This window comes from Diutina rugosa (genome assembly GCF_008704595.1).
Source record: "Diutina rugosa strain CBS 613 chromosome Unknown scaffold10_size284702, whole genome shotgun sequence".
NCBI classification, from domain to species: domain Eukaryota; kingdom Fungi; phylum Ascomycota; class Pichiomycetes; order Serinales; family Debaryomycetaceae; genus Diutina; species Diutina rugosa.
The window spans coordinates 270,381-283,982 of NW_022995117.1; the positions used below are offsets into that span (position 1 = coordinate 270,381).

The following is a 13,602-nucleotide window of genomic DNA, read 5'->3' on the forward strand; positions in this document are numbered from 1 at the left end:
GCACGATGTACTATATATGATTTTGATTTAATTTTTAGTTTATTACTGTGATGACGCTACCATCCGCGCGCCACCCAATCGACATCTGCCCCTTATTATTACATGCACTTAATATTCTGGTTGATCGGAGTGGTCACAGCTCTGGTCCAGTTTGATTTATTGAGTCATGGCTTGTCCAGCCCATTTGAGTACTACCTTGTGGAGTCAATTGCTGCCAATTGTGACAAAAATTATTTGCAAACCATCCAGTGTTATGTGACGTCTAGCACACCTGAAACATTTTACGAGAGTGTAAAGCGTACGTTGAAGTTGCCACTGTTTGATCAGTCAATTATTGATTGGGAATTGAATTATAAATTCCGACATCCTCGGATTTTGGCCCATTATGATAATGATACATCGCGGAAACCTGGATATTTGAACAGTAATGGGGAAATTGTGAGAGACTTTTGCTTTACCAAGAGCTCTCTTCTGAAACCGTTTGATCGCGTTTTAGGCGACTCAAGGAAGCCACTTGTCATTTACTATGGTTCTCACACGCTTACGAGTAAGAGAGAGTTGGCGCGTCTACTCGAGAAATTGACAAGAGATGAAATAAGGCTAGTGTGGCGATATGTGCCAGTACTTAAACAACGAGAGCGACTTAGTGGATTTGGTATCACAATGAAGGCCAAGAACACAGAATATTTGGCGATTGATCCTAACAACATCGTGTCAACTAAGCGCAAATTTCGCGTTCCACCTTTGAAGATGTCTATGATTGAACAGATCGATGCACTCGATGAATGGTTCCCAGTTTACGATGAGAATTTAGGTTACAAAATTGCCAGTTACGTACTCGATTCCACAAAGCCATTGGAAACTCTCCAACACATTACCAGGAGACTACCTCATTACGCCCCATTCTTATCAAAACTAAAAACAAAGCAAGAAGTAATTGAGGCTGCATCAAAAAATTCTCAGCTAGGACTCGGTGCTGATTCCTATGGGATATACGTGAATGGCGCTCCAATCCATGGGTTGGAGGTTGACATTGTCAAATTAATGGAAACGGTGACTCGAGAATATGCCATCATTGGTGATTTGACTCGTCTAGGGTTCAATACCACTCAAGCAAAGTTCTTAATTAGCAAATATGCCCTCATGAGTGCAGTCAAGGAATCACACTTTGCTACTGGCAATCTGATACTCGGAAATAATGAGAATCGCTTCCAGGTGTGGAGGCACAAGTATCTGAAATATTTGAAGCGAGGAGTGGTCTACTTCAATGATATTGAAAATGATGAGATGTATGCAGAATTCACCATCGATCAAGATATATATTTGCAGCCAGGAGAGCATATTCCCCTTCTTAAAGAGAACATCCATGATGTTGTTGTGTTCATCAATATGGGAGATAAATCACAGTTGAGAGCATTTTTTGTGATTGCAAAACTGATTTTGGATAATGGTATTCCCCAGCAAGTTGGATTGGTTGCTCTTCCGGGAGATGATAGGGATGAGGTCGTTGCCTCGAAATTTTACCATATTGTAAGTCAAGGCACTGCCAAACAGGAAGCGTTGGCGTTTTTGTACAAGTACATGGAAGCCACTACGGATGAGGAATCGAAACAAGTGTTAGATTTGATTCCAGATGATCCCGATTTCGATCCGGAAGTGTACGTCCACACAGCACGAGCGTTTTCGGTTAATGAACCTCTGCTAGCAGTCAATGGAGTTTTCATGAGCTTGAGTTCTAACTGGAAGGCTGGTATGGGAAAGCAAGTGAGCCAGGACGTACATATCATAAGAGATCGTTTACGACTGGGAATAGCTGTGGAGCAACCTTTACGAACAGTACTTTATGATCGAGCGAAAAAAGAACGTAATTCTAGAGTTATTCCTGAAGATCCTTCTAAAGTGATATACAAGCATGTCGACAAGGAGTTGGTCGATAATCTGATCTTAATTTCTCGAAAGAGGGGTGGACAGAATCAAGCGGGATCGTTCTGGTTGGTTGGAGATTTTCATCACCCTTCGTTGATATCCCAATTGATTGAAATTATCAAGCTTGTTGAATCTGATGGAGTGATTGTACACATCATCGATACCGGTGGTTGCTTCGAAAACGAATTCAAGTCGCAATTTAATTTGGCTTCATTGACAAAGGGAGAAATCGAGAGACTTCAAGCACATTTGGTGGAATGGAAACCGAAAGGTGCGGGACTCAGATACTATGGCAAAATTTTAGAACGAAAGCAGTTACCAATGCATCATGATTTCATGTTGTACAACGCAAGGTACTTTCGATTGAGCAGTCCGGCTCTTACACATGGTGAATTAAGATATTTGATAGATTACGAAAATGGGCAACGCTTGAGTATCCTTCCTGAAATATTCAACGCCTATCCACCCTTCTTTGAAAGTTTAAACAAAACTGCTATCGCCCTCAATTCTGGTTTATCTGAAGCTGAATGGTTTGATCTCGTCACACTGACGTTGGCGACTTCATTCCATAAAGATGATGATATGTTTGTGAAAGATGTTCAAAGATATGATTTCAGTATTCTTGACACAAGCAACGTTATAACTTACGGTCCTGTGGATGCACCTGTTGAAGTTCTCTTGATCGTTGATCCCGTAGACACTCAAGCAGCCCTTTGGTCATCAATCATAGATTCTGTTCGTGATATGCAGTTCGTGCACACCAAAGTTATATTGCAACCGCAAAGAAACCTTATCACAAGTTTGACTCATGCTTTTGTGAGCAACTATCCTAGGGCCTTGGTTAAATTTGATGAAAAAGGTCAATGGTTGCTGAACGCATCAACAAAAACAAAGCTACCCGAAAACCTTATATTTGACGCCGACATAGTAGTTCCCAGTCGTTGGAAAGTGCAGAGAGGTGATGCAAATGTTGACCTCGAGAATTTGGTGTGCCTCAGTGACAGCTATGCGGAATTTGAGCTTAGCGAATTGATTATCGAAGGATATGCTCGTGATATTCATTCTGGTCGTCACCCACTGATGATCCTTTCACTTGACAACGGTCATGATACTACTGTCATGTCGGCCCTCGGATATTTTCAACTTCCAGCAAAGCCTGGGACTATTGTGACTATGCGGGCAATCAACGGTGATTTACTATCGGCGAGAGAAAAATTTGATTCAAACATCCGTCCTACTGAAGTGCAATTCGAAATGTGGGACTTGTCTGCGTATAATGTGCATGCTCGTACATCAAACGAGTTTGCTTGGGACTTCCAAGATGACGGAGATACCATCAACATTTTCTCTATCGCCGGTGGTGAGTTGTATGAACGACTTATGGGTATCATGACTGCGTCCGTACGTCAGCATACTAAGAGACCTCTTAAATTTTGGTTGCTTGAAAACTTTCTTAGTGAAGAGTTCAAATCAGTAACGCTTCCTGCATTAGCTGCTTATTATGGTTATGACTATGAATTGGTTAGCTATAAATGGCCACGATTTTTGCGTCAACAGGATGATAAGCAGCGTCAGATATGGGGCTATAAAATCTTGTTCTTGGATGAACTTTTTCCTTCCAACCTTTCCCGTATTATATACGTGGATGCTGATCAAGTGGTACGCACTGATTTAGGTGAGTTGATGGATCTAGATTTGGAAGGCAAACCATACGCATTCACTCCCATGTGTGAAGATCGTGAGGAAATGAAGGGTTATATGTTTTGGAAGCAAGGTTATTGGGAAAACATCCTTGGCGAGAACCTCAGGTATCACATATCAGCTTTATTTGTTGTTGACCTCACGAGGTTTCGGGCTTTACATGCAGGGGACTGGTTAAGAAGTCATTACCAAAAGCTTTCTAGTGATCCCAACTCGTTGGCAAATCTCGATCAAGATTTACCAAATAACCTCCAAAACGTGATTCCGATTTTTAGTCTTCCTCAAGAATGGCTTTGGTGCGAAACGTGGTGCAACCTGGATTGGAAAGATACAGCGAAATCTATTGATTTGTGCAATGACCCGTTGACTAAAGAAAACAAACTCACGAAGGCAAAGCGACTTATTCTGGAGTGGTCGGAATATGATCGCCAAATTGAGACGGTGCTTTCGCTTGACGCCGGTATCGGCGACGAGTTGTAGTTTATTTTCTGATGCATCGATGCCCCTTTTGTTATCCCACGTGAGCACTTGTCATGCATATAGAGTGAAAGGTCGACAATTTGATCTTCAGGTTATATATTGATATCAAACTCTTTACCATGTTGTAGCACAATTGTAGCAATAACCACCAAGCTATTGTTTGCCACAATTGTCCTATTTAATGTGATTCCTCACTTATGCAAGTTTAAGGTGTCCCAACCCCACGCTGATGCATCCGCAAGCGGGCATATTCAAGCTCCTACCTACATGTGACTCACGTTGATCATAGAGCGAAAAAAAAGCACCCAAAAATTTCATCAGTTGAACTCCATAATGAGAATCTCTGAAAAGTTAAAGCAGGCTCATTCGATAACCAACCCTCCACCGGCGACGTTCTCGTTTGAGTTCTTTGTTCCGAAAACTTCTCAAGGTGTACAAAACTTGTACGACCGGATGGACAGAATGTACGATTTGAACCCTGTTTTTATCGATATAACGTGGAACGCTGGTGGTCGGTCGTCTACACTCACCAATGAAATGGTCTACACTGCTCAACTGACCCTCGGTCTTGAAACATGCATGCATTTGACGTGCACTAATATGAAAGTTGAACTTATTGACGAAGCTTTGAAAAAGGCTTATGACTCTGGATGTCAGAACATCTTAGCTTTGCGTGGTGATCCTCCCCTTGATGGATCGGAATCTACCGGTGATTTCAAGTATGCGAAGGATTTGATTAGTTACATCAGAAAAAACTACGGTGATCACTTCAATATCGGGGTAGCTGCGTACCCCGAAGGACATCCCGAGGAGGAGGATGAAGAAAAGGTATTACGTTACTTAAAGGAGAAGTGTGATGTGGGTGCTGATTTTATTATCACTCAAATGTTTTATGATGTTGACAATTTTCTCACATGGTGCGCCAAACTCAGAAAAATTGGAATCGATTTGCCTATCATTCCCGGTATCATGCCTATTTCAACGTATGCCGCTTTCATTCGCAGAGCCAAATGGTCTGAAGTTTCCATTCCTCAACACTTTTTAGATGTCTTGGAGCCGATCAAAGATGACGACTTTTTGGTTCGTGAGAAGGGTACCGAATTAGTTCTGGAAATGTGTCGTAAGATGATTGACTCTGGTTATGTGAATCATTTACACTTTTACACGATGAATCTTGAGAAATCGACTGTAATGGTATTGGAAAAACTTAACTTAATCGAAACGATCAAGTCTCATGAATCCTTGGGCGGTGCTGTTTTACCCTGGAGAAAATCGTTGCATCCTCAACGTTCAAAAGAATCTATCAGACCCATCTTTTGGCAAAACAGAAAATACTCCTACGTTTCTCGTACTGCCACATGGGACGAATTTCCTAATGGTAGATGGGGGGACTCTAGATCCCCTGCTTTTGGTGACATCGACCTTAGTGCCACGGATCTTTTGAGGCAATCCCCGAAGAAGGCTTATGACTTGTGGGGCGTACCTTCCTCGGTAGCTGACTTGTCGAAGATTTTGATCTCCTACATCAAAGGTGACCTCAAATCTTTACCTTGGTCTGATGGCCCTATTGGAAGTGATTCCGCCGTCATTAGAGAGCATCTCATCAATCTCAATCGCAAAGGTATCTTTACGATGAACTCTCAACCGGCTCTCAATGCTGTGCGTTCCAATGATAAGACTTATGGATGGGGTCCCAAAAATGGATATGTATACCAAAAGCAATACCTTGAGTTTTTGTGCCCGAAGGGATTACTCGCTGACTTGTTGCTCAAGATCGACAACCACAATAAGTCTCAACTGGAATCTGCCTCACTGGTGATTTCTTATTACGCCGTTAATAAAGACAGCACTTTGTGGACAAACTGTGATGATGATGATATCAACGCAGTAACTTGGGGTGTGTTTCCGGGCGAAGAAATTTTACAACCGACCATTGTTGAAAAGACCTCATTTCTTGCCTGGAAGGACGAAGTTTATTCTTTGTTGCAAGAGTGGGGTAACATCATGCAGGCTCTGGTCGTTGAGATTGATGATGATACCCGTAGAAATTTCATTGATTTTGTTTCTCAATTTGCGGAAAATTATGTTCTTGTCAATCTTGTCAACAATGACTTTATTGATGATAATCAAGCCATGTTCGGTTTACTTGAAGAACTTAATTTACCTGATTTAATTTGAGCTGACCATTGGCGCATGGGGATTAGCTTCATGAGGCACTCAACTTCGCCTTATGACTCAACTGGTGATGGTAACAGTAAACTCAACATATTACTGTACCATTCAGGATGAGAATTATTTAACGATGATTACGAAGATGCATTATTCAATTCATTTCAACAATTTATTGGCCTTTTATACCGCGAAAGTGATTTATATCTAATCCTTGTGTATAGAATTCCTCAACGGATAATAATAAAAGCTTAGACTTTTAAACGCTTAGACTTTTAAACGCTTAGACTTTTAGTATGAGCATATATCAGGGAATGTTTGAGCACGAGTATAAGCATGTGTACGAGCATGTATATGCTCACTGAAAAGGAAAAATTTGGTATATGGATAAATATGAAGAAATTACATTTCCATGCACTCAATGCACAACTCCTAGACATATGGTTCAACATCAAGTTTTGCATCCATCCGTTTTCGATCGCTGATGTGGAAGGGGTTATTGTACCAACATGTCATACATCCAAAGAGCCTCCAGTGTACTTTTTGATTACATCCAAGCTATCCAATACGCCAGATTTCTAGCCCATAAATCTTGAATCTTCCCATCTTAACTGCTTCGTCAGCTTCGTTGAGCACTTCGTTGCCAAAAGTTTCGCAACGATAACTTATACCATCATCAAGGTTTTGATTAATATACAAACCATTTTGTCCGTTCAGCGAACCAACAGCTATGAATTGGGTGTTGGAATAGATGATGTTGTCATTAATTCCTGTGTACATGAAGGCCTTAAAACGAGTCTGATGGTTATGCTGGGGAACTCGCTCCAGCTTCCATAAAAAGCACTCGCCATTACCGTAATATCTTTTAGATTCCACAGGACGTAAATGCTCATTCAAGTAACATCCGAACACTTGGTTCATTTCGTCTCGTAGAACGAGTACAAACCCTTGAGGGCGTGAAATCTGATGATTACTGCCAATCATGGATGAAACAACTTGATTACCAAACCCTATTTCCGTCCTTTTACTTGCCGAATGGGGATCGTATTTTGGATCACAATGTCTGTACAACGTGTTCAACAGTACCCCGTCGTGGTCAAGGGAGTACACTAAAAGCCAATCATCTTGAAGTTGAAGTCTCGCTGGGATCAAGTTTCTGATATCCGCTGCCAAGTCTCTATCCAATATTTGCTTTGGCAGGTTGTAGCCTTTTAGTTTAAGCGGTTCAATGTTGGAGTAGTCATCCATGGGATTGTGATATGTCGCATTGTTTTTGCCTTCGCTGGGAGGTTTTGCTGGGCGTGAAAAGATCCTTTCGAAAAACAGTGATTTTCTTTCTATTGGGCTTTTTGATTCCTGAGTTGGGCTGTTCTCTCGCGGTTCCATTATCTCCCTAAAATACTTGGACTGTAACGTAGGGTCGTCGAAGCAGCTCAAGTCGTTCCACCCGCAATGAAAATCGTCGCACCACAAGCTCATATATGTAGGAGGTATGTTTAGGGAGTCGAGATAGATGATTTTAGTAGACAAATATCTGCTAATGTCTAGCGTCAATATTTAATTGACCTCGCTCACCCTTGATCTTCCCCGCAATTTGACGCGTGATTAACTCGAAGCAAGTGCTCCAAATGCAGAATCAGCTCCAATGTCACTGGTGACGCAAACGATTACTGTAGCTTGTTACTTGTCCTCCATTGCTACACGTTTGGCACTCAAACTGATGTGTCTTGCTTAGTTCGCATAAGGCGCAAATTTATCTGAACATGATTGCCTTTGAATGTGAGCTTGGCCCATATAGAAGTTGCCATGAAGTGTGGGCGAAGGCCATATTGAGCTTGGCCACAGTTTCCGATCATATAATGTTGAAGTTATCTCCTGGGGGTATTGTCCTACTGGCGTTGAACCAATCTCGAGTTGCCCAGGCTTCAATTGAATTTGCAAAGGAGTTTTTCGATAAGCTGTTCATATACAAGAACAGAAAAGCTGTCAGGATTTTATTGGTTGCAAGTCACTTTGCAACCCTATTTAAGTCGTCTAATGCTCGCAATATTGACGGTTTGAGGCTTCAAATCTCACTGTTTGACAGTCAACAAATTCTAATTGCCGTTAAACTGAACGAGAAAATTTTGAAAATGTACTCGGCAAGTTTTCGTTTAATTGACCTGGAGAGCGATGTCATGGCGTCTCGGTATAAAAGTTTGTATAACGAACAACGAGAATTGCGTAATCTAAGCGACGAAAGCAGAATCAAGCTCATGTCAATTGATATTCGCATCCTCAATGGATTTCTCGCAACGGTTCCAGGTGCCACAGAAGAACTTGTTATTGAGATTCTTTCCGAGCGTGTCAGTTTTACGGGTTACTCCAGATGTATACTCAAAGACGAGGATTATCTTCGCCTGCCTATGGCTGTGTCAGTAGGACTTCCGATTCAAGATCTTGCGGTTTGTGACGTGATCTCGTCTGGTTCTCTTGACATCAAAGATTATTCAACCAGGTTTAGCACTGGAATGAAAGAAATTCGTCTATTCATCGACCTCGTCACTTCTTTACAAAATCCGATGCTGGAAGAATTTGAGGATCTCAGTGCGGGTAAACTCATTAATGTGTGGTTTAAATCGCCAGCTGATCCCATTGTGTTCGAGCTGGAAGGATCACGGCTAACTGTATGTTTCACTCAGCTAGGTGCGGAGCTTAATAATGATCCTACAACGAAGGAACTGGTCAACGTGACAAACACTGAAAAGCGAAGTCACAAGAGACAAGACAAAGATTTGTCCACAAAACGTCAAAAGGTATATCCACAGCACTTGCCGGAGTCTATTATTTCTACTGAATCCACTAGCTCAGAGGTAGAGGCTCGGGTTGTTTCGCAAACTGAACAGTTTCATAATGTGGAAGAACTCGGACCAACACAGGTCGACAAGCCAAAGTCACTTTTTGATTAAATCATCAAAGGAAATTCCTTGAGAATCTCTCATATCGCCAAGATCATTCTGCCAACTCCAAGCCTCGTCGCCCGAACCATAGGAAACGGGAGGTACTCTGAATGGGAAATTGATGGGCAAAGCTTCCGATGAAATCGTGTTGCTCCCATAATGTGGAATTAGTAATTTTTGTTGCTGGAAACAAAGAATACTAAGTTCATATGACAGCACACTGTAATTATTGGGGTTTGTGGTAGCAAATTTTGTCCCCTTGCGTGACCCCCAAGCTTGCTTCGACAAGTTGTGACTTCCCATCATAGCCCACTTTATCAGTTTCCAATCATCGCCGTTATCCACCGCATAGAGTTTTGAATGAGGCGTGATAGTTTCCCTCCCTGTTGATGCGCAAGTTTCTGATGAATTCCAACGATAAAGATAAGGCTTGATATTTTGTCCATACTGCCATTTTAATAATGCCGGTCTTTTGTAGTTGAAATGTAATGCTTGTCCGGATAAAAATCCAATTGAGCTCAGTGCAACTTCCATAGTCGTTGGATACACAATCTGCGGGCGATAATTGAACATCTTCTGATGGCTTCGTGAAGGAGAAGTACCAGGTTCAATTAATCTGAATGGTGTGTCTCTCGAAAATATAAGAGGGCATAACAAGTGCGTAAATATATTCGAAGTGTCTCTGCCTTTTGAGTTTATTGGATATGCGATAGACGAAACCTGCGCAAGTACTTTGTGTTCCCTTTCTTGAGCTCCCAATAGTAAATTATTACGTTTCAAAACTTTTAGTAAAGAGCCGTATCCGTAAATCTCTTGGTCGAGCTTATCGTCGATGGTATAAGTGCCAGGAACCGAGGCCACTAATTCAACATTTATTTCCAGGAAATCAAATTCATCAAGTCGCTGTGCCAACTCATTCGTGACTGATTTGTTATATCGTTGAAGATACTTTTGCATATCTTTCAAGAATATCTTTCCTTGGTGGGATTGAGTTCTTCCCTTCTGAAGTTGCCCTGATCGCCACAACATTTGGGTAAGTCCACCAAAATCAAGCTTGGTTAGGTTTGCCGTCATAATGATAATTTCCATTGAGCTATGTCCAAAAAAGTTGACCATCATCTTTGTATGATGACTGCCAAATTTTGGAAGGGCAACAGTAATTTCATGCAAATTGAACTGTTTAGCTTCAGGTGAGAGTGCATTAAGTAACGAAGTTCCGCAAATGAAAGTGATTGGTCTTTTCTCAGTCAACATACTCTCATTGACAAAAGATAGAAAGAATTCTACGTCAATATTGAAGTTGAATTGAAATGTCTCCGTGAGATTAGAATCACCAAGGATCTCCTCCAAATCAACACAATTCTCATTTTGAGCGGTTGATGCTGATCGACAACGGAGTATCTGGATGGGGGAGACCAGACGTTGCAAGATCTTTACAACTTCCACTTCATCGACGCAATCCGATTTTGCCCTTTTGGCCCAGTGACTTCGAGCTGCCAATGCTGCCAGTGACCTCTTCATAGCAATCCTTCGCGGTGCGCACCCGTTGTAGACCCTCGCACTATTACCATCCTGTCGCTTGTAAGTAGCGTTTTGTAAGCCAACCATACCAATAACCTGTGAGGGAGAAAGCTTACGAAGAAGTCTTTAAGACTCGATGGCGTGTTACATCCGTTGGGATTGCAAATTCGTTTCAATTCTTCTCTGAGCAAGAATCTAACGATGACGTCAAGGAGCAGTTTTTAGCTATCTGATAATTCTGCATACAACAAAATATTTCCTTAACGTTATTACCACTTGTCCTAATCAGAATGACCATAAAATTTGAATGGACCAATGGCGAAGTATCCAGTTCTCCGTGCATTCTTCTTAAAGGTTCCTGTGATTCTATAAATCAAGGAGTCATCCAAGTTGTTAACAACAAAAACAAGGTTTATCCTCCCTGCCATTATGAGATAAACAACCAACGTTTCACAGCTATCGTCAATTTGAGCGAAGGTGATAATGATTTGGAAATCGAAGTTTATGATGCTTTCATCAATCCCTTGGGATTCCCTGAGTATCGTAACAATCGAGTTTTTGATCATGGTAAGCTCAGTCTTAAGCATGAAGTCCCTAAAAATGTCAAGCCCTTCTTCTTGACTCTTATGGCAGCTTCAGATTCTCAAGGGCAGTATGACATGCCAAGGTATCGGTTAAATCGAGGTGAGCGTCCCTCTTTTGACATGGCAATCCGTAAACTCAAAATTATGGGACGCTTATTCCAAGCCTACACTCAAGAGGAAATGAGACGTAAAGGACTTTCGAATCGGGTTTTTCAATTTTATGAAGAGGAAGTTCATCATCAAGGAATTTATGGCTATAATGTTGATTCTCCTACCCCTCATAAGGAGATCAAGATTGTTGTCATGAGACTGCCTCATCCACTTAGTTTTTTTCATAATAAAGACCTTGCTCAACAGAATAACAATGCAAGGGACGGTGGATGGACATGGAGTCACGCAATTGAGCTCACGAAAAAGACACCAGAAATATATCAATACCGAGAGAAGTATGGCACCGCCGTGCAAGTGGCGTGTATGATTCTTGATTCATGGTGGGATAAGAAGAACAAATTGATCACTGCTCATGCAGCATTGGGAGGAGGTACTGGCGATGTGAAAATGGCTGTATTTGGCTCTCATGGACTTCACTCTTACCCTAATAACTTCCCACAAATCACTCCATCCTTTTTGGACGCTACCCACCTTTCCACAGACGAGGTTGCAAATGATGCGGGAGAATGTGGCACATCATGGGAGTGTTTGAACATTTGTAGTGGCGCCTTTCTTCATGAAATTGGGCACGCACTTGGATGCCCTCACCAAGTTGATGGTATCATGTTACGTGATTACGTTCGTTTTAACCGGGCATTCATGACTCGTGAAATGGAGTGCTTACGAACCAATTCGCTGGGTAAAGTCATCGATCGGAATGGTCAATGGAGTGAAGAGTGTCACTGGAATATGCAAGACCTCATGCGATTCTTATACCATGGATCATTTTCACTACCAGTCGATGATTTTCCCAAAATCATGGCGACAACGTTGGAACCCGACAATGCTCCGAATGCAATCTCGCCAATGGCCTACAAGACGAACAATGGCGCCGATATCACCTCTTCGCCGGGCTTTTACACTATTGAACTCAAGACAAAAGGTTTAGCTCGTTTCTCAATTAACTTCTTCCCAAAGTGCTATGGAGGGCAGGGCAATCCCCACGAGCTCACTTTGGACTACAACCAGCTTGCATCTGAGTTCAAAAGGAGTAAACCTAATGATTTCATGGAAGATTTCGAAATATCCTGCAATTCATTTTATAATGACTTTAATTGCGGTAACTTCAAAGCTTGGCTTAGCAAACCAAATGAAATTATTGAAGGAGATTTTGGATGTGGTCCTATCAAAGGAGTGAAGTCGGAAGCCTTGGGAAATAATAAGAACAGAATGACAGTTGCTTTCTTTGACAATGAATCCCTATTAAGTGTCGAGACTTTTACGCATTATGCCTTGAGAGGTGTCAGCTTTCATTGGTCAGGATCACCCCAAAATTTTGAAGGAGGACCACCTAAGGTTCCCCCCAGAGATTACTTACGGGATAAAATCGAAAATAAAATTGCTGGAAAACTCGAAAGAATTGGAATCAATCGCCATCAGTCACAAGGGCATGTCCAAAGTGGTAAATCTCTGATTGGTCGCTTAGAGTCGAACCGGAGTAAATTTGAGCTCAAACCTAATGAATTTATCACGAGGATATACGTGAGGTCCGGTGCTTGGGTGGATGGCATTCAATTTGAAACCAATTTACGAAAATCCCCATTTTTCGGGAATGAGAAAGGGGGCAGTTTGCATATCTTGCAACCGCCTTCTGGGAGTAAGCTTTTAGGGATGTATGGTACTGTTGGTGATTGGCTTGACTCCATTGGTATCATATATTCGCAAGTTTAGCTTTACTCATTGAGTGTGCTCGCTTTTTAACCTACGATACCTAAATTTGACGTTGTGTAACGAATTATCATTGAAATGCATAAAACTTCATCTGAATGTTCTAACGTTAGCTACAATTGAGCAAAGTTAGAATCCATCGATTGGTACTCCGAATCATCATTCCAATTAAAGAAGCTTTTTTGTGAAATTTCAAGAATTAGTTGGTGATATTATTTGAGATGCTTAAATATTCGACAGTTACATTACACATGCTTTTGAACATGTCGGTTTAAACGCCTTGTCCATTCTACCTTTGTAAGTTATCGATACCAAGTATTCCAGATATGAGTTGAGTAGTCTTTTTGAAATAAAATTCGAAAAATGATGATTGGTGTGGGGTTCGAACCCACGCCCCCGAAGAG

General features: G+C 41.6%; 5 protein-coding genes across 5 annotated transcripts; 4 read left to right on the top strand and 1 right to left on the bottom strand. All coding sequences in view use genetic code 12, as the record gives it.

Annotated features, from left to right (window-relative positions):
* Positions 1–102: 102 nt before the first annotated feature.
* KRE5 (Kre5p) lies at positions 103–4,107 on the top strand (the record flags this gene model as incomplete). Its single annotated transcript, XM_034155108.1, has 1 exon — positions 103–4,107. One exon carries the CDS (start codon positions 103–105, stop codon positions 4,105–4,107), a length of 4,005 nt encoding a protein of 1,334 aa, XP_034012871.1.
* Positions 4,108–4,440: 333 nt separating this feature from the next.
* On the top strand, positions 4,441–6,285 carry MET13 (methylenetetrahydrofolate reductase (NAD(P)H); the record flags this gene model as incomplete). Its single annotated transcript, XM_034155109.1, has 1 exon — positions 4,441–6,285. One exon carries the CDS (start codon positions 4,441–4,443, stop codon positions 6,283–6,285), a length of 1,845 nt encoding a protein of 614 aa, XP_034012872.1.
* Positions 6,286–6,834: 549 nt separating this feature from the next.
* Positions 6,835–7,524, bottom strand: OXR1 (Oxr1p; the record flags this gene model as incomplete). The annotated part of the gene is made up of 1 exon (XM_034155110.1): positions 6,835–7,524. One exon carries the CDS (start codon positions 7,522–7,524, stop codon positions 6,835–6,837), a length of 690 nt encoding a protein of 229 aa, XP_034012873.1.
* A 611-nt stretch (positions 7,525–8,135) lies between these two features.
* Positions 8,136–9,224, top strand: DDC1 (Ddc1p; the record flags this gene model as incomplete). Its single annotated transcript, XM_034155111.1, has 1 exon — positions 8,136–9,224. The coding sequence occupies one exon, from the start codon at positions 8,136–8,138 to the stop codon at positions 9,222–9,224; it is 1,089 nt and encodes a 362-aa protein (XP_034012874.1).
* Positions 9,225–11,026: 1,802 nt separating this feature from the next.
* Positions 11,027–13,201, top strand: DIURU_002459 (putative metalloendopeptidase; the record flags this gene model as incomplete). The annotated part of the gene is made up of 1 exon (XM_034155112.1): positions 11,027–13,201. One exon carries the CDS (start codon positions 11,027–11,029, stop codon positions 13,199–13,201), a length of 2,175 nt encoding a protein of 724 aa, XP_034012875.1.
* Between the last annotated feature and the right edge of the window lie 401 nt (positions 13,202–13,602).